The 27,646-nt window shown below is 39.5% G+C and overlaps 1 protein-coding gene across 2 annotated transcripts; it reads right to left on the reverse strand.

Moving 5' to 3' along the window:
* Positions 1–374: 374 nt before the first annotated feature.
* LOC129347851 (rho guanine nucleotide exchange factor 39-like) lies at positions 375–27,646 on the reverse strand. 2 transcript variants are annotated; one of them, XM_055006339.1, is made up of 6 exons: positions 27,463–27,646; positions 12,539–12,768; positions 6,186–6,274; positions 3,621–3,741; positions 2,250–2,347; positions 375–2,009 (listed from the first exon to the last, which is right to left on the reverse strand). In XM_055006339.1, exons 1-6 carry the CDS (start codon positions 27,602–27,604, stop codon positions 1,970–1,972), a joined length of 720 nt encoding a protein of 239 aa, XP_054862314.1. In that variant the 5' UTR covers positions 27,605–27,646; the 3' UTR covers positions 375–1,969. The 2 variants fall into 2 exon arrangements, with proteins under 2 accessions (XP_054862314.1, XP_054862315.1); XM_055006340.1 differs by having other exon boundaries at positions 375–2,006; positions 27,463–27,630.

A 27,646-nucleotide genomic window follows, 5' to 3' on the forward strand; every position in this document is an offset into this window, starting at 1 on the left:
GTCGCTCACTGAGTTCAAGAAGAAGTTATTTCTTAGCTCTATTTAAAATTGTGACTTTTAAATTTTATGTTTTATCCCAGAGATTGATTTTATTTCCCTCGGGGTTTTTTTTTTATTGTGTTTTGTGTTTATTTATCTTATCTTTTTATCTATCCTTGCTGCCATGTTGATGAACGGTGGAACACTGAGCACTTTATGACTTTTATCTTGTCACTGGATCAGATACCTGCCTGTCAAGTTCAATGCGTGTTTTGGAACAGAATGCCAAACGCAATCATTCATTTTCTGCAAAACAAATCTACCCACGGGTATAAATAAAGTAACATTTGAAGCTTAAAAATGCACAGCACTGCTAATATAATATATGACCTATACAATGGAGAGGCTAATATTTATTAATTTGTTGATTAAGGCTATGATTAAAATGTAAAACGAAGGAGGGTCAATATTATGTAATAAAACAAACACAAGACAGATAGCATACAGAACATCATAACCAGGCTTCCTTGCCTGGATGCATGTCATTCATAGAACTCTACAGCAGATTACCTTCTCTAGAATCCACTGCAGCTCAGCAAATGCACTCATTCAGTTCATCATCATTAATCACCAGAATAACAAGTGTATAATTGGCAATCAGGCCATCAATCAAAACAGACATTCTAAGACTGTAAGGAGTGAGTCATGATCAGTTATCAGACAGACAATGGGCTGCTTGAAAGCACAACTGGACAATTGTTGCTCTGATCTGTGTGATTATCGTCAGTATTAATTATCAAACACATACTCATGTAAAGAAACACAGACATGCATGCATGCATTATTGAACCAACAAATTCTAAAATAATTAAACACTGAAGACATGTTACTCCATCACCACCAATTATTGGCTGGAAGGTGGTGCAGAAGGCATTTGTGTAAAAAAAACAAGCTTCTAGAAAGACTTACAGCCATTCAATAAAAAACTACCATAGAAAACACTTTCATATTCACCCTGTTCCCCCCCCCAAAAAAAAGAAAGCTATTCACAAATTTTTGGTTCATTTACACTTTGCACTCTAGATATTTTCATGATGAAACATTATATTGTTTGATATTATATTGTTTGTTTTATATTGTTTACATCAGGGGTGTCAAACTCATCGTAGTTCTCAATGTAGTGTTTTACTTTATGATCATAAAGTAAAATACTAAATCAAGGCCCAGAAATTTTTTAAAGTTTAATTGTACTTGTAAGTTTTACACTTCGCAAAGTCATTCTGTGGGCCGGGTTGGACCCTCTGGTGGGCCGGTTTTGGCCCGCAGGCCGTATGTTTGACACCCCTGGTTTACAATATACACCCATTTAACATTGGCTGTTTTGGAGTTTCATCCGTGATGAGCACTTAGATCTGACAACAACAGTTTCTGCTTCCTTCAGTCAGTGAAGACCAGAATCATCCCTGCTTGCTATTGACACTTGGAGAGTGAAAAGCTTTACAGATGCTGCTTTCACACTGCTTTCCTATGCATTTTACCTGCCACAATAGGTGTTCACTTTCCCCATGTACTGTATGCATCCCTTATTTCAACTCCCATCCAAACAGAATCTTTGTACTTTTACAGAAGATTAGAAAGCAGCATCCATGCAGCATGACACACAAAAGGAACTGTAGAAATGAACTCATAATTGCACTGTACTGTAAGGAGAGAACTACTGCTCACAGTGAAACACTCTTCAGATATGTGCTGAGCAGCTTAAGAAGATTATAGTTTATATTGCACATGAAGCTGCTGTCAGTAAGAATACAAACCTCCTCTGACTTCATGTTAAAAAGGCACAGTGAATAATAAAGGTGTTATTAGCACAGACATACAGCTGCATGTGCGACATATTTGGAAAAGCTGAGTAACACAATCAGCCTGGCGTTAAAGCATGCAGCCTCCACATTCATCTTGGGCTGAGTTCAGTTTCATCTGAAGAAATCCATCAGAGGATGGTGCAGCTGGAAGAAGATGTCTCTGCTCTGCTGGACAAAACAAAGGTTTTCAAATCAAATTCTATCACGTGGATACCATATTACTGTAAGAACCAACTACCGCTCAAGAATCTTCCCAGCTAACTACCCATCATGTAAATCCTGTTCATCTGTACACATTTTGGATTCAGATGTGAAGACACCATACATATTATGAAGTGTACATCTGTAGTCTGATTTTAAATGTGCTAATAGAAGTTAGGAACAATAAAACTACTGCAATGATCTCACCTCTGCTCTGGAGCGTCACACTGCTTCATCCTCTTGAGGGGGCTGCACTGGTGTTCAGCTGGACGGTTCTGAGGATGCTCACTGGTCTCAGCGCTCATCTGAGGAAACCAGCACATATGTTTTTACTCTGATGGCATGTTGGACAGACGGTTGAGTGTTAAGGCCTAACACTGTCGTCTTAGGGCTGCTCTGGGGGTTCAGGCATATGGGTTCTGTAAAGCGTCTTGAGACGATCTGAATTGTTATTGGTGCTGTACAAACTAGAAAAGCACTCAGAGAGCGCAGTATTCCACCAAGGCTGCTCAGTCGTATCATTTCCGACAGCTGAAAAAAAAATCCATAGATCCAGACTATAAGCCACATCACCAAAATCTAACCACTTGGTCCTTGTGTCATTTCTGACCTTCCCTGAAACTTTAATTCAAATCTGTTAGTCCATTTTTGAGTAGTGTTGCTAACAGACAAACAGACAGACAGGACAAACCAACGCCTCCTTGGCGAAGTAATAAAATAAATTCTATTCTATCCTAAGAAGGTGGCACTGTGGGCAGGTACTACTATTTGGAGCAGACAAATACTATTTAGTTACTGTTTATTTCTGCATTAACTAATTTGTTTGAATACCTGCGTGTTGCAAAATAATGTACGAAACTTTTTATTACAACATGAAGTTGTTTTGGTGAACCTGTTAACAACAGCTACGTGTTAGCACATAAAGCAAGCACAGAGCTACAATGATATTCATTTGGAGTTATGTACGTTCACATTATGGATTTACACGTAATATCTGTTCGTTTTCCTCTGAAATGTTTTCAGCAGCTAAACGCTGTAAAACAAAAAGTTATTTAAATGAGGCTGAAAAACTATGTAGAGCACAGAGGAGCAGCTTCTATCACACAAAGGACCTGTTTCCACTTGTCGTTTCAAGTTTCTCATATTAGGATCAGATAAGGCTGAACATTGGTCACATCACAAAATGGATCACAACTTGTCTTGCTTTTTTCTGGATATATTCAAATCAGGCCCTCATCCAGTCTAGAAGAAGGTAGTAATGTAAATTAGGCTGAGGCAACTGAAAAGAAGAGTAACTGGAGTGCTTTTCAGCAGTTTAGTGACAACACTTAATCTAGTATAAACCAGGAACTATCAGTGAGACCATACAAACACATAGTCAGTACTTTCAAACCCACACTGACCTTTCAGTAACTGAACTGATCAGACAGTTTTGGAGGACAGTTTTGTGTGTGTGTGTGTGTGTGTGTGTGTGTGTGTGTGTGTGTGTGTGTGTGTGTGTGTGTGTGTGTGTGTGTGTGTGTGTGTGTGTGTGTGTGTGTGTGTGTGTGTGTGTGTGTGTGTGTGCACAAAACTCACCATGTTTCTCTTCCTGCTAGGATTGTTGCTTAGCATGTCGTGGTCATCGGTGGCAGCGTGAGGAGGTCTGCGATACAACTCATCTCTTTGATGGACGACTGTCTGGTTAGACTGAAGCTTCCTGTAAAGATAACACACATAATAACTCATTAGCAATACAATAGTACCATTTAATGACCTCTAATACAACAGCCCTGTAACAAATCCTTTAGGAAGCTTGAACACTATCCACTGAGACTTTGTTTATGTCACACTTAGTTAGCATTAAAAAGGTAGTTCCAATAGTTTCACCATCTGCCTAGTTTAAACTGGAGGTGAACATGGAGAGGGGGAGACACGTTTAGGAAAAACCTGCATCTTTGACCCCTACAATGAAGGGATGTAGGGCTCTGTTGTACTGAGGGGGGCACTTTTCATCTTCAGGTGTAAAAACATCATGAAACATTGTCTGCTTCCATAAAGGAAGCAAACAACAACTTTAAACGCTGAGCTTGTTCACACAAAAGGGGGCTTTAAACACCTCATTTGACTCCTCTGCACAAAATTAAACAATTGTGTTCAATCAATATCATATGTTTTGTCCTACATTGTTTTAAACTGTTCCTTTTTAGTCTAACCTCATTCTACTCTGTACTTGCTCTGTTTTATTTTCAGCTTATCAGTGATCCGTGAAGCCCGTTGAATTGTACTAAGCTGTGTGAAAGACGCAATACAACTAGTTGGAGTGCCTGATGATATGAGTTAAGCACAGAAAACAATACTTTTTTTTGATCATCACTAAGAACAACAGCCTCAGAGATGTCATTCAGGGCAGTCTGTATTCCATACTAAATCAATAATTCAGCAAGTGTGTAGATAGTCACACTCCCTTCAGCTCTGCACACAATGTGGTGTGAGCTGCTGACCCCTGATCCTCTCAGCCTGTCTTCTCTTCAGTCCTCCCCCACAGCTAAATACACTCCCTGGAGTTTCGAGCCATCAGCCTGCAGCCTGGGCCACCATCTGCTTGGAGGTCTGAGCTCTTTGATAGCCTCCTCTTTCTCCTCTCTGACAAAGTGATGAACTAATTAGCCTGGCTGGGAACGCTGGGGTCGGGCCCAACCGCCCTTACACATAATGGGGCTGACCTGGGCCCTCCCCCGGGAAGTTGGGACCATGTAGGTTGGGAGTGGAGTTACAGAGGTTTGCCTGATGATCAATGATGAGAGGCTGTCTGACAGAGAGGCCGGTTTAACTACAAGTCATTCCATAGCTGCTGACAAACCTTATCACTTTGCACAGTGTGTACTGACATGTAGCTGAATTTCTAGCATATCTGCTGCAGCTCTGAGCTACAAGCTTTTCATCACATGAGGAACATGAAGACAACATCCAATATACAGAAATACAAACCATGAATCAACATAATGTATCACATGAGTTCAAAATTGTGACAGATCAGTTAACCTATGAAGCCCTAATCAGTCAGCAGCTACAATGCACAGGAATGTCATTTTAACATCAAGGCTGGAGATGTTTCCTCCAAACCTTAGAGCTCCATCATGGCCCAAGAACTAATGAACACATTATTGAGCAACACATTGTTGCACTGGGTGACATGTTCCTTTATTGATACTGTAGTTTATTTTCACTCAGTCCTACATCAGCCCCCCAGAAATACTTACTAGATTAGACAGTGTAAACTAATGTCTTCCAAAACAAGTGATCCTTTTAAATGGTTCATATTTTAGGACATCACCAAACCCTTTTAAAAAATCAAACTGTATAAAATCAATGCATGACTGGCTGAAATGATGGCAACAGAATGTACAATATTCCCATGCTGGTTACACGAAATACACGACATCTTGGGTTGGAATATACAGAACAGAATTTTATGAATCCTTAAAGATTCACAGACGCCCTGTTTGAATGTATATCTCTGTGAGGACCAGGTGAGTTTAAGATCTTGAGTGTGAGGACAGTTTTGAAAACTGAAAACATTTTGGCTGTTTTGGAACTTTCTGTACAGCCTTCAAAGGCCTGTTTAAAGATTAAGACATTATGTAAAGTTTTAGGTTAGAACTGGAATTAGCTTGACTCTATTCTATATCTATTCCATATGTATTACATGGAAAATGAAATATTTAAAGCCCTTTGTTGTTAAATTTGATAATTATGGCTTCATGGAAGATCAGAAATCCAGTATCCAACATTATTACGATATTTGAAAGGTTAAAGATTAATCAAGAAAAAAAGTAAAACATGCTTAACTCAGGGTTAAGCATATTTTACATTGATCTGGCATGCAAGAAGAAAGCCCTTCCCCTGAAAGTGGCATCATATGGACAAAGGAAAGGCCTTGTGGAGGAAATTTCTGACGAATCAAAAATAGAGCTAGCTGGCCACAACAACCAAAAATGCATTTGGAAGAGAAGAGAGATTATGATGGTGGCAGTTTAATGCTCTGGTGCTGTTTTGCTGCCAGTGCAACTAGTGCTTTACACAAAGTAAAACAAGAGATGAAGGAAGAAACAAGACAAGTGTATGTAAACTTTTGTGTGTGTGTGTGTAGCAGCTACATACCTGACTGCTGAGCTCAGGCTTTGATACCAGTCATTGAGATCCTCCTGGTTGCTGGACATCAGTAGGAGTTTAGCTTTAGGGAAGGTAAGCTAAAGCAGGAGGAAATAAAGGAGAGCGGTGACGATGTTTGTTGGCAATAGGAGGTGGTGTGATGGGTGTGAGCTATCTTACTGTGCTGGATGTTTGGAGGACTTTTGTCACACTATACATGCACATAGTAACAAAGCTAAAATGCTGGCTTTATTTATTTCAAAGAGACCGATGTCTTGGTGCAGCAAGCAGTACGGTCACTCCAATAAATATATTCAGGCTTGTGTTCTAGCTTTACTTTTTCAGCTGTACAATACATCATCACACAGGAAGAGACGGTATTGGCCAGTCAGCTACATAAAAAGTATAGTTCAACAGGTAGAATATATTTACTGTTTGTGTAGAAGTATCATGGTAATTTGTCAATTCATTCATTCTTTCAATTATTTCATTTCAATTCATTGATTTAAACGTCACAGATAACTGAGTTGCATCCCTCATTTTCCCTCACTAAAATGTAGAAAATAAGTATTTTTTTAAGTTAAGAGTCTTTTGAAACTTTTGTCCCTCTCCTATGCACTTGTCTCATAAAATGGATGAATAAATTACAATATTATGAACTACAACATTATGTAGTCTTTACAAGAGCAGGCAATAATCAACAGTATCAAAAGCTTATGAAAGATCAACAAAACCTGCTGCACACTGCAGTTTTTATCACAAACTTTCTCAACTTTAGTGAGAGCAGCTACAGCACTGTGGACTACTCTGAAACCATAGTGAGATGACTTCTGGACAGAAGTAGCTTTAATTGATAATTTGCTACAGGTTCCAGGAACTTTCCCAGAAAAGTTTCCTTGGATATTGGTCTATGGTTATTAAGAGTGTTCCTGTTACTTCCCTTATGTGGGGGCAAATTGTGCAATTTTCCAAACTCTAAAGGAGAAAACATGGCCCAAACGTGTTAAGAAGAGATCCAAACTGCTCTTTCCAGTGAACTTTGTAGGACTGATGGTAAGGAGGGTGCTTTCAATGACATTTGGAGGGACATCTAATGTCTACAGACAGCTGCAAGAAATGAGGTACGTCGTTATCAGTCAGAGAGAGATCTTACCCTCTTTATCAAAAGAATGACCAGCTGCTGTAAAATGCTTATTAAAACTAAAATAATCAGTTTATGGTCAGATAATAAACAATCAATGACCTTGATCTGAGTAGGAACGAAGGAAAAATTGTGAATTAAACATGCTTTTAGTGTACACTACCAGTCAACAGTTTGGACACACCTTCCTATTCAATGGTTTTTATTTAATTATATTATACATTGTAGAGTAACACTAAGGACATCAAAACCATAAAATAATACATATGGAATTATGTCGTAAACAAAAACGTGTTCATCTTCAGTGTTAATCTGCAATGTAGAAAACAAACACAAATAAATTAAAAGCATCGAATGAGAAGGTGTGTCCACACGTTAGACTGGTGGTGTCTGTGCATCTATTTATGAAAATACGATCTGACAACAATCCAGTGGGAAGTAATACCAGACCGTGTAGCAAGGGACATTTAGACACTGAGACAGAGTTTGATGAAGACGTCCTGACCAGCAGGGGGAGTCTGTTTAAACAGCGGATGAGGCATGTGGCAGTGGATGGTGGGAGGAGCCTTTGTGGGAGGAATGGATTGAGAGAGGTTTCCAGTTGTAGCTTCATTTAGTAGAAAAAACAAATTGCATTTTGCCCTCTCATTTCAGATGTAAGCTGCTGCAGGAAATTTAGTCTGTTCCATGACAACAGATCGGAAACAACTCATGTTCTGAAGACCTGAAGGCAGCAGAGAATATTTTATATTTCAATAATTTCATTTTTGCAAGCAAACTCAAGTCTTACCTTTTTAGTCTGGCTTCTGATTTTAATTTTGATTAATTTCATTTTTACTTTTTCCATTTATATATAAAGTTAAGTCTACTGTGTACAATTCACCTTTCTATTACTGTCTTATTCTGCTATCCTGAATATTGACTTACTCTGCCTCTGATGTCTACTCATTGCATATTTCTGACATATGTGAAGGACAGTAAATGTGTCTGACAGCCAGAGAACTGGTGCTGAAATGGGAGGACTGGGGCAAAGTGGACAAGGTCCATCAGATTTGTGTCTGCAGACCAAGGACCAGGATTTTTGATGTAGTTTCTAGAGAACTAAAAGCATGTGTTTTTTGTTCTGAATCACCTTGATGTGCTGCTAGAGGCAGTATGTAGCTGCTTTCTCTAATCTGAGGCAGCTTCCATAGATCAGACAGTGAATATATGTGACAACGGCTCCACAGTAATGGGAGAGCATAGACTTCAATGATGCAGAGAGATAATTTGATGATTTAATACTTTCAACCTGGTAAAAATACTTTGATTAATCACCAGGAATCTTTAAAGTGTGCTATAAAGCTGACATGGACCATGGCAACGCAAACAATGTTGACCTCATTAGGAAACAATGATTATTTAGTTTAAGGTACATACAGCACATAATGGCTTTGTGCTTTTTGGCATTAAATGAGTCTAAAACTTAGAGTTGCTGGCTTACATTTCTCTCTGTTTTGTTTGTTCAAATACTCCTCCCACACAAAGGTTGCCCTCTTTGTCTTAAATAACCAGGAATCACAAGGTTTCTTTATGTTAAATATTCAGTAAAAAACCGTAACAAGTCTGCAAGTCTATGCTAAAGTCTAAACTGTGTTCTTGTATGTGGTTTGAGAAATTCTGAACCATCAAATTCATCAGCGACTTATGGCAAATAATCTAGTAGTGATAATATGACTAAACTGGGTTTGGGAAAGCAGAGCATATTCTGGCAATTTCTAATCTATTTTATAATTTTTCAGGGCACTCCATGATGCTAAATCTGCATTACAACCTAACCTGGAGCAGATGAGTGGCACAGGACATATTTTCAGAGCCTAACTATTCATTAGCCATCAGATGTCTCTTACAGCTTAGAGGAAACTAACTGCAGTAACATTATAAAAGCAGCAGAGGGCAGGCCAAATCAAGCAAAAGCCTAATTTCTGTCAGCTCATCCTGTAGAAAAACCTGCCGCTACTGTCAAGGCATTTGACATCACAGTTAACACTGATTGAAATCTGAAGGTAGACAAAATAAAGTCGAGTGAAATAATAAAATCCGTTGTATTCGGGTCATATTTAAACAAAGACCATGTTCTGTTGTGTAGGCAGCTGGACAAAACCGTGTGCTCAGACCTCCTGTGTTCTACAGAGTGACAGGATCCTCCTCCTCTAAGTCAACAGTAATTATCAACTCTTTCACTTACATTACTAAAACCAGCCACACATTGTACATATCAAACAATCCAATGGGAGATGTCCAAGCCCAAACAAAAGGGGCAGCATAGTTTAATTACACTGGGAAAGCTGTTACAGAAGATCAAAATTAGGCCTTCACCGTATTAAATGACCTTTCACATCTACCTGTGGCTGCAGCCACTCCACGGTAAACTAGTTTGCTGAGCAGTGACATATTGATCATTTCCAACGTATTTGGACAGACCTCTATGCTGGTACAGAGGCACATAGCTCAAGAGACAATGATGTTTTTACACGAGGGGAAAAGAGTGCCTCTCATTATACATTAAATAAATTAAGATTTCCAATGTACCATCATCAAAAGTATTATCTAATTACAGAGTTCAGTGAGTGGGGCAGAACTGAAGGGCGCATGATATTAGGCACTCATCACTTTGGGGATGGTGGTTGATTTATGCACAAATAGATTCTTCTATTGCTATGCGGTAATTAGGGATTTGTCAGGAAATCTGACCCTCTTAGGTAGAAATTACTTTGTATAATAAGAATGGCAGAGCACTGAGCCTCATCGCTGCACATAATTTAGCTTGATTATTTATACATCAAAGAGAATCTGCCAGGGATGTGGGAAAATATTCAAGTAGCGAGGGGATATTAGCAGAAGGAAGACTGCAGACAGAGAGAACGGAGAGAATAAGCAAGGTCGAGACAGAGAAAAGAGAAAACGGAAGATGAAGAGCAAAATGGGAGGTGAGTGACAAATAAAAGCCAGCACTCTACAAACATGTGTGACTGGAGAAAAAAGAGGAAGAAAAAAAAAACACACTGGAAATTTTAATAAAACCCTTTTTTTTTTCAAAACTTTGCATATAGATTGCCATGGCATTTACAGCTGTCAAATTTAATTTGTGCTTAATTCTTCAGAGCCCTGCATAAAGAAGGCCCTGGAGTGCTGACAGCCCTTTTCCTTGAGCTCAGGTAGGGCCCAAGATCAATAATGTGTCCTTATGAGAAATTACGTGTAATGCTATTGAGTATGCATTTGGGCCACAGTGGGATAAGAGGCTAATGAAATGCCATTTCTGCCAGTGGATAACGTGCAGGAGGATCGTGGAGAGCAGCAACAGACTTGAGGAAGATGTATTTACTGGAGGCCCGGAAGAGATGGATCTGCAGCCTAATCTGATCCAGCAACTAAGGGATTCCGTTACAGCAGGCAGGTCGCCATCACTTAACTCCTCAGCTCCACACACACACACACACACAAACACCCACACACACACACGCACGCACGCACGCACGCACGCACGCACGCACACACACACACGCACTCTAAATTTCTGCCATCTGAATTCATCCTCTCATCTGTGTTTTTTACAGCACAGCCTCACAAAATATTACAATTTCACCCACATGCCACTTTAACTTTTCTAAATTGCAGATGATTTTCTTCACAAATATACAACACTATGACAAATGTCCATCTCAACTTATTGATCAGAGCAGTTGAAATTAGAACTGAAGAAACCATTTCACTAATCAGAACATCAGTGTTGATCACTATTGCAGCTGTATAACGTTGTCCCACTGGTGTCTAGTGCTTTCATCTTCTCAAACATGAAATTGTCTATTTTTATTTGTTTTCTATCACATGAAGCAGAATATCGCTTGCTGGAATGTAGGCAAACTACACAAGACATCTGACGTTGTCTACATGGGATATTTATGGTAATGATGGATATTTTTCAGCTTTCTACATTTGAAAAGTGACATGTTTGAAAAAATAAATGACAGGTAAACTGATAATGTAAATATTGTAAAGCTTAGTTCTATTTTAAATGACCTCAAATAACCTAAAACAACATCAGCTGTAAAAACAAAACGGTATAGACAGAGCTTTTAAAATGTGTTTTAAGTAGATAACTGAACACACACGATTTGAATTACAATTGGTTAATGTTCTGTTTGCTTATATTGAGTTGTACTTATTAATTAAATCGGCCCAAATATATACTTCTAATCCTGTGTTAATTGAATTTTGACAAAACTATTAAATGCTTCCATCAGCCAGGACAGTAGATTCTCCAAACCTCTACATAGCTGCTGTGAATCACAGGGAAGCACATTAGCAGCACTATATAAAGACCCTTTTGACTGAGATCCTATCAGCTGAAATGAATATTGATAGCATACAGCACTGGCACTAAACACTCAGTGTGTAAACGCTTTGGTTACTTGCTCAATGAGGCCTGACTCGTTCCTTTGAATGTTTCATGACAGCAGCTTCATCATTTAGACACAATTTGTCAGCCAGCAGCTGTACTAAGACCTGCGAGATGCATCAAACTGAGAGGAGACACACTCTAAAAGTTGAACTTGTGGGGTTTCTCAACATGGATTTGAAATGATTAGGGCCAAAAAGAGGTAAGGAAACAGGGGTCTCCTGTGACAAGCAAAACAAAACAACGCTTCAAAAACCTCTTTCTGGCAACCATCAAAGCAGAGTAAATAACTGAGACAAATCAAGGCTACATACAGCAAAAGTAGAAATACCTCTGCTGAAGACTTGCTCATGTGTATATTAAAATAAGTGAACATATGTCTCCCACCTGCTGCCCAAGGAACACTCAGCATTTTCTTGAACAATGTCATAAAAAGCTATCTTCATCCTGGTAGTTGTACATGGGTTTATTGCCTCAGTTTTTTTCCCTTTGTAACAAGCTTCCATATAACATCCAGGATGTTTTTGTCTAGGTTCATATAATATGGAATGTCATACTAAAAGACTCACTCTTGAAGCTCCATATTAACCTCAGATTTGGAGTGTCATTAGCTTATTTAAAATGTTCTGACTGCGCTGTTTTCCACTCCAATAGAGCTAAACACATTCTAATACGACGTTCCACAGTATAACACATGATCCCTGTAATGTTTTGAAGAGAAACTTGTCCCATTAATACAACACAAGCAGGCAGTTCTGAGCCTGCTTGGCTGACACTCACACTGAGCAGGCCTCCCTGGCTCCTGGTGTGGCCAAACACCTTCTCTACATTGCAGTCCTGCAGTGGGTAGGCGTGCTGGCCAGCAAACTTGTCTCCATTGTTGGGATGCAGTGGACTACAACGTTTGGCCTCCAGCAACATGTCAGAGAAGAGGAAGAACATCTTGGGCTTCGCTTCCGAACCTTTTGGAGGGACTATCTTCAGCCAGCCTTCACGGATGTACCACCTCCCTTTGAGAGGGGAGAAGAGCATACACAAACACAGATAGACATTCAGCTGCACAGTTTAGGCTGCAAGGATGCAAAAAAGCTTTCCCAGCATGCAATAAGATATTTTGGACAGTTAAGAAAATTGACCACAGCATCTACAGCTACTGTTCCAATAGGCCAATTTGTTTCCTAATCACATAACAAACACTTGATATGCTCATCTACATACTGTTTGAATTTTACTACCAGCTATATATGTTGTATATTTAATGCCAGAGCCGTACACCATAACAGTAAACTATGAACCAGTTTCAATGTTAGCTTGTACTTTGTACGTATCATCTATCTTATCATACATGTATCCAACTGTGTGTTATATGTTCCTTCTTCCCCACCCTCCTCTTCTCCCGTCCCTCCCCCTCTCACCCTCTCTGTCTCTTCTGTCCCTCTCAACCAGCCAGCCAGCAGCAGATGGGTTCCCCCACATAAAGAGCCGAGTTCTGCTCAAGGTTTCTTTCCTGTTAAAAGGGAGTTTTTTTTCTTGCCACGGTTGCCTTAGGGCTGCTCTGGGGGTTCAGGCATATAGGTTCTATAAAGCATCTTGAGACAATCTGACCTGGCGCTATATAAATAAAATTGAATTGAACTGAAGTCCTTGTGCAGTGGCATACTTAATAATAATACTTTATTGTTTTGCACATTTCTTGCAACACATACAGCTCAAAGAGCTTGACATAAAAACAAATAAAGTAAAATGAAAACAGTAACTGCATAAATAACCCTTGTAAAGCAAATCTGTAATGAAATGACAAAACTGTGCAAGCTACGAGGAGTGAGGTTTTAGTCATAAAGGTCCATTTCCCATCTGTGCTCAAAAACAGGTAAAGCTGCACAAATATATCGAATCAATAATGTCCAAACCTGTCTCCTAAACATTCTAAAATTAATTTTAGAACTGCTAATAAATTACTAAATATGTATCAAAGAAACACTAGGATAATGCGTTGCACTAACTTGCGTAATAATGAATACTATATGAACACATCTGTCAAACATTGGGGTGGTTAATAGGAATCACTGGTACAACTCAACCATAGCCACCGTCTGCCTTTAGTAGTATGGAAAAAATACACTCATCTTATCACACCATTATACAGGAAACACACCTCTAACAAATTCCGTAAGAAACTTTGAGTGTGCCCATGCAGCTTCTGTCAGTTGATAAGTCCTGATACAATCATCCCAAGGTATATTAAGAAGTGTGCTTCAATGCCTATGCCTTGGCACACCTAATTGGAGAAATTCTGAAGACCACTGTAACCTGGGAAAGACTTAAAAGTTTTACCCAACAGATATGGAGCAACTCGACACTCTATGGCAGGGGTGCCAAACATTCGTTCTGCAGGACGGTTTTGGCGGGCGGGACGAAAGACATCAACTGCAAACTGTAAATTTGTAAAACAGTAAATTTAAAATAATTTCTAGACCTTGACAAGTTGTTTTGATCATAAAGTAAAATACTAGATTGTTCAGTTTCAGATACCTGTGACTAAATGTTTTGTGCCTTTGTAGACACTGTGATCTGGAAGTTGTAGTGCAAATGTTTCAATGATAAACTGAGGCATAATGTTGAAATTTAACTCATTTTTCTGAGGAAATTTCAGGTTGTTCATAATGTTTTGTAAAAAGATAATTCCTTAAATGTAAACATTTTCAGAATGTACTTTTGTTGCACTAAAACAAAGGGAAAAATTAAGAGTTGTGGTTATTTGTAGGCTATTATGCTGTGATTTTACTGGTGCGGCCCACTTTAGATCAAATTGGGCTGTATGTGGCCCCTGAACTAAAATGAGTTTGACACCCCTGTTCTATGGCTTATAGCCTGTATATAGTCTGCCTATATGTCTGGGACATGTTAAAATATGTTAGACCATGTATCAATGTTGCTTTGAAAACGCTGGTGTATTTTCATGCACATATCTTATATTACATAGATTTGTTGGCAGGTTAGAGACTCATCGTTTCTGATTATCCTTTAAAGTGACGGCATTCTGTCATTCAAGTGCCTTTCAAATATTGGTCACTTTTCCGTTAATGTTCCTTATGACTGCATTCACACATACCACCACACAGTTAAACTCAATTAATAAAGTTACGACTGTTGCTTGGAGAGTAAATCCATGCAGTTCTCTCTCCTTGGAGACACTCGTGGATCCTACCGCTGTCTGATGCTGCAGGTGTACAACAAACTATGAAGAAATAGCCCCAAACTCTGCTAAGCTAAACCGGTCTGATGTAAAGACATGTAGGCCTACACAGTGTGACCTGCTGTTGGAACCTGGCCCAGACTTGTCCTCTCTCTTTGCTCTCTTTTCAATAAATTCTAATTATACAAATTTAATTAAGTTAGTGGTGGTTGATCCATGTTTAAATGTGTGCAACGCTCTCTCTCTTTGTAGACACACATATGGATTCTGCTGATGCTGAAGGTATTAAACAAATTCAGCACCAATAGTTCCAAACAACTGGAAGAAACAAAAATCTCCTCGTAACATATTGTGGGAGGAAAAAAAAAACTTTGAATAAATCATCACTGCTGAGTATCATTAATCTTTGGGCTGTTTGTTTTTATTGCAGTAAGTTTTTATTATTATGGACATTTCATTTTGTTTGCAGTTTATTTAAAAATTTAATAAAAAATGTACGACAAATTGCTTCCAAAAGTCATAGCAAGCCATTCCTCATCGAGCCACACATTTTGATATATAATTCCTATGGGTTCCTCAAAGCTGCGGGACAAGAACATCGCTCAAGAAGAATCGATAAGAATAAGCCCAGATATTACTAATAAGTGTGCTTCAATGCCTATGCATTGGTGCACTTAATATACTCCTCTAAACACAGCTGAACAGCTCGGTTTGATCCATTCATACAAGACTGTCGTCATAGCACCTCTCACACACACAAGACAACAACTTCAGGTCCAAGACATACAGTATGTATGAAACATGTTTCATACATACTGTACATGTTTTAGAACTGGTTCCATTTTTAGATCTGGTTTCAACTGGCAAAAAGACTTAAAATATTTTAAGCTCCAGACTTTTTTGTCTCTCCGGGCTCTTCCTTATTAGCAGAAAAAGGCATGCAGGACATTTTGGTGACATTAGGTGTCTCATTTTCAGCCAATGTTAACCGTCACTTGTCCAAAAAAAAAGAACCTTAAACAAGTTACACCAGCTGTAGGTGTAGGTCAATGCAAGCTGGTGTCTGTACACAGCGGGACCAACAGAGGTCCTCATTAGTTACAAAAAAGAGAAAAAGAAAAACAATGTGAAAGTTGACTTACATGTTTTTTTTCTTTTCTGTCTTAGACAACACCAGTTATTGCAACTGACTTAATATTTCATGTAGCTAATATGCAGCTAATATGGCAGGCTTAGCTACAGGTTGTAGAAACTCAAAACTTTCAGCCGGCTCAACTAACAAAAGATGCATTTACTTATGATACTAGTTACATTAAAAGCCGATTCTAATTAAAATTGCATAAAAACATGAAGGGATTCCATTTTAAATTTATTGCATTTGACAATGAATTCAGCGTTGATCAAATGCAACTGAACCAGAATCTTAGATAACTCACATTGACACATTCAGTGTAGGAACCAGTGTAGGTTTAGCCAACCTTGATGTTAGCATAAAAGCAAAAATAATCATTATCTTCTGAGCATCTGAGGAGAAACTGCAGAACTGCAGAGAACAAAAATGAGAATAATGAAGGCATGCAGTATTGAAAAGATAAATGGACACTACTTGGAAAAAGCAATGAAGACAAAGACATTCCCAGACAGACTCAGCAGGAGGTAGGTATGTTCAGGTGTAGCTGCTGAGGAAAGGTTTCATCTCTTTCAACATGATTGGCGTATGATGATAGTTAATAAGCAAGAGACTGACATTTGGAGAGATAAGATGAAAATTCTGCCTGGGTCCAGAGTGTTTTTGTAATTGCCCCAGCCAGTAGCCTGCGATTGCAGCTGGGCCGAGTGGCAGTAGCTGTGCCTCTGGGGCACATAGAGGACATTTTCAGACAAGCCCACTGAGATTAAGTAGCGGGGCCAGGCGGGGGTCAAATTGCTTTTAAAATGCCATGGGTCTCAAACTTAAAAACACTCAGGAGACATGATATGACTCCCTCGGCTGTTGCATGGAAATTGGAGGAGTGGTTGTGATCATTCTATTAAATATGATATAAGTGAAACCCCATGCCAGCTCTTTGCTACCGGTTAAAGACACATTTACTGAAATGCAATTAATTATTTTAATGCGTGGTACAAAAACCACCATGCCTATCGCTCAATTCAGGAAATTTGAAATAAAAGACAACTGAAGAGACAAATGTTCTCATGAAAACAGATTTCTGACAGCTCTTTGACAATTAACTGACAGACTTGGAGCTTTTTTTTTCCCACGAAAGACATATGTTACTTGACAGACAGATTCTTCCTGTTTGCTGAGTTTCCCTTCCTCATAACTGCAGAGTAAAGTACACAGTAAGACAAAACTAACCCTGGACTGTACTGCTGTGTGGAGTTTTGACTACAGCCTAAAAAGATGTTACCCTAAGATCTGTTTTTTATTGTGGTTGTTGCCAATGTGGATTTTGAAAAGTTAACTTTTTCATTTTTCAATAAACAGTAGTTCAAAATCTAAAGATGGATCACAAAGAAATATATCAAATTGTCATTTTTTTTACATTGAATAATCTGTTATGAAAACAGTGGCATATCTGTGTTGAAAATCATTCAGCTGTCCAGTTAATATGTAATTGTTGCAGCTCTACTTTTCTCAGTTATATGTGTAACACCAACCTACGATCTTTGAGTTTTTACCATGCTTGGGCAAAAAAAGCTATTAAACTTATTATTGCAGACTAAATCATCAAGCAAATAAAGTTTTGAATTCAGAGCAAATTATTCTGCTTTTAAAATTGAAGAGGTAGTGATGGGACAGATTCTTGATTTTTGATCCCCAGCTGTAAAACTGCTGCATCCAATAGTACATTTCTCACAGGGTCACAAAGTGGAGGGAGCGTCATCGGGTTTCCCTGCTTCCAGAAGTTAAAATCTAATACTTTTAACCAATAAAACAAGACTCACACATCATAAAAGAACGTGAAACTGTTGCAGATTAATCATCAAAAAAGAAGCTGAAATTGCACCAGAAAATCAGGTTCAAGCCAAAGTTACAAGCGAACATAAACATTTTATGGGAGATGTTGATTACCATTCCCAGTGTGCATTTCTGAAAGAGACATTCTGATCATCCAGCCTAAAACTCACTGCTATGCACCACTAAGCAGGTGGAAGTTGAAACAGATTTTACAATTTCTATCCTAAATCAATACATATTTGGATGCTGGGTCAGTTTCATGGTCTAACAATTATACTGATGTAATTAGTTTGAAAATCAAAGAAACATTCTGAATTCCCCACCACTACGATTTCCACCTTCTAACTAGCTCCTTTTCCATACCAGCAGTAGTCACTGATACATGGATACCAAGAACCTCCCACCACACCAAACTCCAGAAAGAAAGTGATTTTAAAGTTAACATTATTGGAATTGGTGATAGCCTAATACCATCTAGTCGTTTTGTAGTCCTGCTCTACTGCAAAGTGTTTTTGGCTGGACGGAGTAAATACTTAATGTAGTATCATTCTGTGATAACGGAATATGTTATGACACTGAATTAATGCATGGGCAGTAATGTGTTATGTTTGCTGAAGCATTAGAATGCTGCCAGTGTCTAGTGTGCTGAAACTGATATATTTCAGAAGACATCAACAGTCCTGATTATCCAGACAAGCTGGGATCTCCTTCTGCTCACTATTCAAACTATGCGCATAACCAGGATGTGTGCTGAAGGTCTCGATGTGCATATCCTGTCCTGTGTTCCCAGCTCTGGTGGAGAGGACTGACATTTTCACTGGTAAAACAACATGGGCAACAAGAACAGCACTCAGAGCGCAGTACTCCTCCAAGGCTGCTCAGTCGTTGTATGACTTCCAACGGTTGAAAGCTTTAAACAATTTGTGGTCCACAGTGGTGGATTTGTTGTAGGATCGCAATCATGTGATCATCAGCAGGCAGCTGACGTAGTGTTCACTTGTTGTCATAGTTACAGTGGCGCCGTGCCACTATCTCACAATGATACAGAAATCTTTAACAATCCATGGATCCAGACTATAAGCCGCATCACTGCTAAAATCCAATCGCTTGGTCCTTGTGTCATTTCTGACCTTCCCTGAAAATTTCATGTAAATCCATGAGTCTGTTTTTGATTAATGTTGCGAATAGACAGACAAACAGACAAACCAACGGTGATCGTCATATAACTCCGCCGCATTCCTTGGCGGAGTAATAGCCAAGTGTCCACTGTCCTACAGTTTGAAACAATAAATAAGAAAGAAAAAGACAATGAATAAAAAAAAATAAATACTGAACTTACTAGTTTTTTTTATGTTTTGCTGATTACAACTAAATTCAGTGGCTTCTCTAATATTTAATAATTTTCTTTGATATCACTGAACAGACGTCTGTTAGACAAAGCAGACGGAGTGGTTGGGTGTGAAGAGGAGTTTCTTTGTGGAACAGGTTGTCATCACAACCCCCTGTCTACATTCGATCATCCACATTGCTTTGAGGCAGCAGCACGTTCAATGTGCAGGCAGTACCAAGCACTCCCTTACACGACCAGGCCTTCCAGCTTCCCGTAACAAAGTGCACCTCTGCTCTACTACATAGTCTACAGGGTAGGAGTGGGTGGGAGGGTGTGGGGTTGGTGCTGAAAAAGATAGGGTAGAAAATAAAAGTTAGTCAACAAAGGGTCCTGTTCCACCTGATATGTCCTATGCCAGAGTAATAACACAGGCAGAGGGCAAGTTCAGTTTCACTCTCTCTATGTTCACGCTTAAAAACTATTAATCTGTTGACTTTAGGGGTATTAGGGGTAGATTATTCAGTACTTATCAGAAAATAAACTTGACGACTGGATCCAACACAAAATGTGCACTAGATTCAAAACAGATGAATGTGTCTGTCAAAAAACTTTCTAATGACATCACTGCATGTCATTGTATGTGACCTGCCTCTTTCAACCCAGGTAGTGACACCCCCAAATTACATAGTTTGTACTTGCCTATTCCAAGCAATCTGCTCAGAAATGTCAGACTCTACTGTGTAAAATGCTGCCTGACTTCTTTAACTTGCCTATAAGTCAGCTTATGATCACCACACAACAGGGGAACACCATAGCCAACCTGAGGTGTGTACTACAAAGTGAGATTAATGGGTTAGCAAGGTACGTTGGGCCTAAAGCCAGAGTTTTCAATGTCATAAGTGTAGCCACCCTTTCACCAGTTCTTATCCTTATTCTTTGTGAGCCATACAGATTTTTAACTGAGGGAATATGTTATATCTGCAGACCTTCAGAGCTTTACGTTTGTAAAGTCACTGAACATGCAGTTACACTAACGGACATCGTGTGCATTGCGTAGCTTTGAGTTGGTGATGCAGAAAATGCATAAATATATTTCAAACCCAAGTCCTGATTTTCTGCTGGTACTGCAGCTAATAGAACACAGATTTGAAAATTGCTTGGTTTGTTGGTATTTATCACAGAGAATATTAAACCTGTATGATTATTTATGCTTTGACTTGGACAAAAATCAAAGTGATTTTCACATATCCATTAATGCACTTCTTGAGTACAATGTTTAAATGAATAATGTTGAACGTTTACTAGCTCTAATGTGCAGCTGTCAAATTTGAAATAAGCAGCTGCAGTGAGAGTGTACTGAGTGGTAAACTAAATATAGTCACTTAGACCATTAACAGTTTGCTACCCGCAGTCCTCTGTTGCATCATTTGCAGTAGCAGTGCTTTTGACTACATGTGGAAATAACAGGTTTTGTCACAATATGATATTTTATCGATTCTTTGAACGACACCATATGCCATGCCCTCCACCTCCTGTGCTTAGTGGCAGCCTTTCCCTCTCCTTTTTCCTCTCCCTCCTTTTCCTTTCCCTCGTGGGCGTGAGAGAGGTGTGTTTAGAATGTTTGCTGGTCAAGAAGCTCATTGGACGCCTGCGGCAAGGAGTAGCTCACCTGCAACGCATCACCTTCACACAATATAAGCTGAACTGAGACCACCATTCGGTGCTGGACCGTTGAACTACTCCAGTAAGTCAACCAGGCCAATATTCTGCTCTTGTTTGTTGTACTGCTTCGTTCTAATCTGCCTTCTCCTCTGCAACAGCTTCTGCCATTTCCTGCCTGCTTCCCTGCCTCTGGGGGTCGCCCTTCAACCCTGCAGTGCCAATCCGAACCAGTTCCACCCTCCACCTGTGCAACAAATCCAGTCGTGACATTTCCTCACTCCTAAATATTCCACAGTCAACTGTCAGCTGTATTATAAGAAAGTGGAAGTGTGTGGGAACGACAGCAACTCAGCCACCAAGTTGTAGGCCACGTAAACTGACAGAGCAGGGTCAGTGGATGCTGAGGCGCATAGTGTCAAGAGGTGGCCAACTTTCTGCAGAGTCAATCGCTATAGACCTTCAAACTTCATGTGGCCTTCAGATTAGCTCAAGAACAGTGCGCAGAGAGCTTTATGGAATGGGTTTCCATGGCTGAGCAGCTGCATCCAAGCCATACATCACCAAGTGCAATGCAAAGCGTCGGATGCAGTGATGTAAAGCAGCCACCACTGGACTCTAGAGCAGTGGAGACGCATTCTCTGGAGTGACCAATCGCGCTTCTCCATCTGGCAATCTGATGGACCAGTCTGGTTTTGGCGGTTGCCAGGAGAACCATACATGTCGGACTGCATTGTGCCAAGTGTAAAGTTTGGTGGAGGGGGGATTATGGTGTGGGGTTGTTTTTCAGGAGCTGGGCTTGGCCCCTTAGTTCCAGTGAAAGGAACTCTGAATGCTTCAGCATACCAAGACATTTTGGACAATTCCATGCTCCCAACTTTGTGGGAACAGTTTGGAGCTGGTCCTTCCTCTTCCAACATGACTGTGCACCAGTGCACAAAGCAAGGTCCATAAAGACATGGATGACAGAGTCTGGTGTGGATGAACTTGACTGGCCTATATATATATATATATATATATATATATATATATATATATATATATATATATATATATATATATATATATAATATATAATTTTTTACATGTATATAGTGAAATTGTTTTTATTCAGAATAATTTTTTTTGTTTGTTTTTTGTTTTTTTTTCATCATTCCGATGGCGAGCTTTGTGCATCGAAATTTCAGTCTGATGTGCACCAACTAGTGTATGTTCTGGTCGACAATAAAGTGGCTATTCTATTCTATTCTATCTATTCTATTCTATTATATTCTATTCATATCCAACCTCTCCTTTATTTCTAAAGCACTTTAAAAAGTTGTTGCAAGTTATCATTTGATTATCCGCATAGAAATGGTTTATTTGAAGAGTTCCAGTCAGGATTAAAAATGCATCACAGTACAGAGATAGCACTGGTGAAGGTCACCAATGATCTTCTGCTAGCTTCAGATGGTGGACTAGTTTCTATACCTGTTCTACTGGATCTCAGTGCTGCATTTGATACAGTTGATCACAGCGTCTTATTACAGAGACTGGAACATGCCATCAGGATTAAAGGAGCCACACTAAACGGGTTTAAATCATATTTATCAGACAGATTCCAGTCTTCATGTTATGATTCTTCTGCTCACACCAGAGTTAGTTATGGAGTTCTACAGGGTTCTGTGTTAGGACCAACATTATTTACTTTGTACATGCTCCTCTTGGGCAACATTGTTATGAGGACACGTTGCATAAATTTCCATTGTTATGCACATGACACCTGGCTATATTTATCTATGAGGCCCAATGAAACAAATCAGTCAGTCAAACTCCCTGAATGTCTGAAGGACATAAATGCCTGAATGACCTGCAATTTTCTTAATTTAAATTCCAACAAAACTGAGGTTATAGTATTTGGCCCCAAACACCTCAGAAACACACTGTCTGACCAGACAGTTACTCTGGATGGCATTGCCTCAGCCTCCAGTTCTATCGTAAAAAATCCTTGGAATAATTTTTGAACAGGATATGTCCTTCAACATCCATACAAAACAGGTTTTTATATATCAGGCTATCCCAATAATTCTCTTAAAAACCTCCAGTTGATACACAATGCTGCACCCAGAATTCTGACGGAAACCAGTAACAGAGATCATATTTCTCTAGGATTAGCTTCTCTTCATTGGCTCACTGTAAAATCCAGGATAAAATTTAAAATTCTGCTTCTCACATATGAAACTCTTAATGACCAAACTCTATCCTATCTTAAAGATCTAATTGTACCATATTATCCTAACAGAACCCTTCACTCTCAGATTGCAGGTTTACTTGTGGCTCCCAGAGTTTCCAGAAGTAGAATAGGAGACAGATCCTTCAGTTATCAGCTCCTCAGCTGTAGAATCAGTTCCCAGTTTGGGTTTGGGAGGCAGACATCATCTCTACTTTTAAGATTAGGCTTTTAAGTTTTAACTTTCCTCTTCAGTAAAGCTTATAGTTAGGGCTGCTCAAGATCACCTGAGCTGTCCTTACTTATGCTGCTATAGGTTTAGACTGCGAGGGGATTCCCATGATTCTCTCCTCTCCTCTCGTCTCCTCTCGTCTCCTCAGATATCTATCATCATTACATATCATTAACTCTGTGTTCCTCCTGAGGTCCTGTGTTTGTTCTTTCTGCAGGTGTCTTGGATCTGGAGCTACATGTCTCTGATCTGCAGTTTTTGGCCTCCCCGACCTCCAAAACGTTCATTGTTCTCTTTGTATTGTTTGTCTGTTGTCCATCTGTTATCCTGCTATCCCCACCCAACCCTTCCTGCTATTCCCACCCCCCTCTTCCCCACTTTCACCCCAACCGGTCGAGGCAGATGGTCGACTTCCTTAAGTCTGGTTCTGTCAGTTTTTTTTTCCCCTCCTTATTTTAGGTTTTCTTTTTGTTCCTTCCCACCATCGCTGATTGCTTGTTATAGGGAATCCAAATGCATCTTTGGATTGTTGGGTTCTCTGGTCTCTGTTTAAAATTTGTAAGGTCTGTATCTTACTATGCTAAGCGCTGTGAGATGACATATGTTGTGAATTTGCACTATATAAATAAAATTGAATTGATTTACATGAATTGCTTTTAATCAACATATTCTTGCCATTCATTTTCTTGCTTTCCTTGACCACGCATGGAGCTGCTATTATTTAAATGAATGCTGACATTGTTTACTGTCTGCTGTTCAGACCCACAATAAAGTATAGGAAAATAAATTCCCCCTACCCCTTCTTTAGGAACATTCAGTGCCTTTGCTATCTTTTTGTGTCTTTTTCCTTGTTTGTGCAAGGCAGTGATCTCCTCTCTAAACTTTTGAGACAATTCGCTTGATTTAACCATATTTCTAAAATGCAATCAAACGTCACTATGAACAAACACCAAGCCGGTCCAGGTATTTGTGTTCTATGAAACACATCGAATGCCACTAATGAAGTCCTTGATTAGTGATGTCAGGTGTGCCTGAGACAACTCCTGATTTATAAATGAGAGCTCTTATGTGGGACTCTAGTCAGGGGGTTGAATAATTTTGAGACAGCAGCAGTCATTAAAAGTGGCATTTTGTCTTGAATTAGGAGAAACCACCCTTAATACTGGTTGTGTTGAGCTATTTAAATTGTTCTTGTTTGAGTTACTTATCAAAAAACAGCTGAAAGTTTGTACATTTTGCCAACAAACCTGATTTGCAATGGGCGTTGAACAATTTTGAGTGCAACTGTACATATACATACACAATATTCATGAAATTAATAACAGCTCCATGTGTGGTCAAGGGAAGAAAGACAATTTACGTTTCCACTGCAACATAATTGAGAATGCAGTTTAGTTGTGTGAGAGCGTAATTTTGTGCAGACGGTTATAGTGAGAGCCACAGGATGCGGTGTAAAGAGCCTCAGAAAGAAAAATCTAGCTAACAAGAAAGTTAATAACCATCACTGTGATACCCATTATCTCTGATTAAGGTTTTATGTTTTGTCAAGCAAGCTGATACAAAGGAACCACCTGCTGTTAGGTACATCCCTCTAAAATGAGTAACTCTAGCATTAGCATTTAGCACAACTCCCAAAGAAGTGTCAACTCAGACTCCTCCACTGAATTAGTTGTTTCACTCATTAGAACATCCAACCATTCAGGATTGTGTACTTGTGAAATACTGGAAATGAGAATGCCAATAGCTTATCACCAGCATTTAGGTAAAAAATTGAGGACTGACTAAAAAAACTATCCAGTTCATCACTCTCCATGCAATGCTCCCGTTGGTCCGTGCTTGTGTGGCAGTTGTCATATGTAATCAGTGCATTTCTGACTCTGTGTATAGATTTAAAGACAATGACATAAAAACAGAAGAAAAAATGAAGAAAAAATACTATAATTTCAAAAGAGTCCAAAGTACGTGTTATGTCTGATCAACAGATGAGAGCAGCAAATTCTCGTATTGGAGAAGCTGGAAACCAAAAAAAGGATTCCTTTATCTCTTAATAAAGGCCTTAAAAGCTGGAGTCTGTGGTGGAGGTCTCAGAGAGAAGGATGCTGAGGAAGCTGCTCAGAATCATGGACCACACCTCTCACCCCCTGCATGCCACACTGACGTCCTGCCAGAGCACCTTCAGTTGTAGACGGAGACCACCAAGATGCACCAAAGAACGTCACAGGAGGTCCGTCCTACCTGAGGCAATCAGACTGTACAATTCCTCTCCCTTCTGCAGAAGGGATACATGATCATCAGACTCATTTTCATGTGCAATATTATATTAATCATTATATTATCATAATATAAGGAGTTTTCCTTAATAGTCTCATGATCTGTAAGATCATTGTTCAAGTACAATATTTCTAGTGCAATACATCTGTTTACTGTGCAATACAGTGTTTACATTCAGTTCATTTTCTGTTAATCTGTTTCTCGTTATTAGTCTACAGTGTACGTATTGCACTTGTGTTATTTTATTTTATTTTATTTTTTTTAGACACTATTCCTTATCATCCACTTAAACACTTCACACACTTGGACGCTTTTCATTTTGTACCTTGTATTCTTTTTGATTTCTTTTTTACTACTAACCCCTGTGTAACTGTACATATTCCACAAACCTTTGTTTATTGTTTATCGTATTGTCACTTTATCTTTTGTGGACTGACTGATAAGTGCTCTAAATGTTTCAACACTAAAAAAAAGGTGGGGGGATTCAATGGATATGTGAAGCAGAAATATATGTTAAAAAACAACTAAATATGTAATTATTTGTTTTTGTGCTTCTTTAAGCTTATCATGATGGTTAAGTGAGGTAGCCTAATTGATCTCAAGATGTCTGAAAAAATGTGTATATTAAAGTGACAGAAAATGCATAACACAATTTTGTGCAATGGTCAACACCATAAAGGGACAAACTGGTAAAAAAAAATCAATGTGAACCATCACAGGAAATGGGAGACATCTTTGTTTAAAATTGCAGGTAGACACAAATCTGCAGACTCCCAGGGAAACAGGCTGGCTTACTGCTATATTGATATCCCACTGATTCAGGCTTTGTGTCTCACAATCGCTCCCTTCATCTTCCACTGAGCTACTTAATATGTTCGAGGGGCTTCGGTGCTTCTCATCTGTAAAAAGGCAGAGCTGTTCTTTAACTACATTAGAGGTGGTGTTGGTGTGGAGGAAGGAGAATAGGTTGATGTGGGGTTGTGGGGTGGCGTGGTGCTACTTCAGCTCTGAAGTCTGTCTGGTGGGACTGGGGCTTTATTGGCTGGAAAGGAATTCGACGGAGGTGCGAGGGCCTGAGAACTTGGAGGAAGCTTTTGAAAGTTCCACATCGGCATTATAGAGATGAGCTACTTTTCAGCATTCGCTCCTAGTCTATACTAACACGTCCACACATGCAATAAGCCTGCATGTCCAAGCAAATAAACACACACGTGGCATCATGCACACATGCATTCACTCACATCTAGCAGAGAGAGAGAGAGGGACACACACACACACACACACACACACAGACACACACACACACACACTTTGGCTTCCTTTTTATCTGCTGGTCTGTGAGATGGGACTGGGCTCTAATTGGTCCTGGGGGAGATTGGCAGGGTGAGAAGAGCAACGACAAGGCCTGATACTCTGGAGACAAACAACAGGAGGAGGAGTGGTGGGAAGAAAAGAGCCACCGCTCCACAAGTAGAGAGGAAACCACAATGAAAGAGAGGAAATAAACAAGAAAGAGGGCAGATAAAGGAGAAAAGCACATTCTCTCACAAACTGTTGGATGGTTAATATATGTGGCTCAGAGGGATGTGCCAAACATTTTAGCTTTCTGCAGAAAGTCTACTAAATTCCATTAAATTTCATCAGTTTAAAGCAATGCAGGCAAGCGTCGTCAGAATGTTTCCATACTCCAGCTAATTTCCCTTCGGTTTATCTGTGCCTGTCTTGCTTTCCCTCCCCCCCTGTGTGTCCCAAAGGACATAGAACAATAGATGCTGAAAGAGGTAGAGAGGAGATTGAGGTAGTTCTCAAAGGAGATGAAAGGAATGTGTAATCAGAGGTTCTAACCTGTGGCCAACACCTTCGTCTTTCGCCCTTTCAGCAGTTTCTGCACCCGGCAAAGCTGCAGGTGGTTCTCATGGCACCGGGCATTGTCCTGGATACGACGGGACACCTCGCACACTGCAGTCACAGCTCCTACAGCAGTCATACATGCACAAAGACTTTTTTGTTTGGACACTCGTTGAAATTC

Source organism: Amphiprion ocellaris, chromosome 21 (genome assembly GCF_022539595.1).
Source record: "Amphiprion ocellaris isolate individual 3 ecotype Okinawa chromosome 21, ASM2253959v1, whole genome shotgun sequence".
Classification (NCBI taxonomy): Eukaryota; Metazoa; Chordata; class Actinopteri; family Pomacentridae; genus Amphiprion; species Amphiprion ocellaris.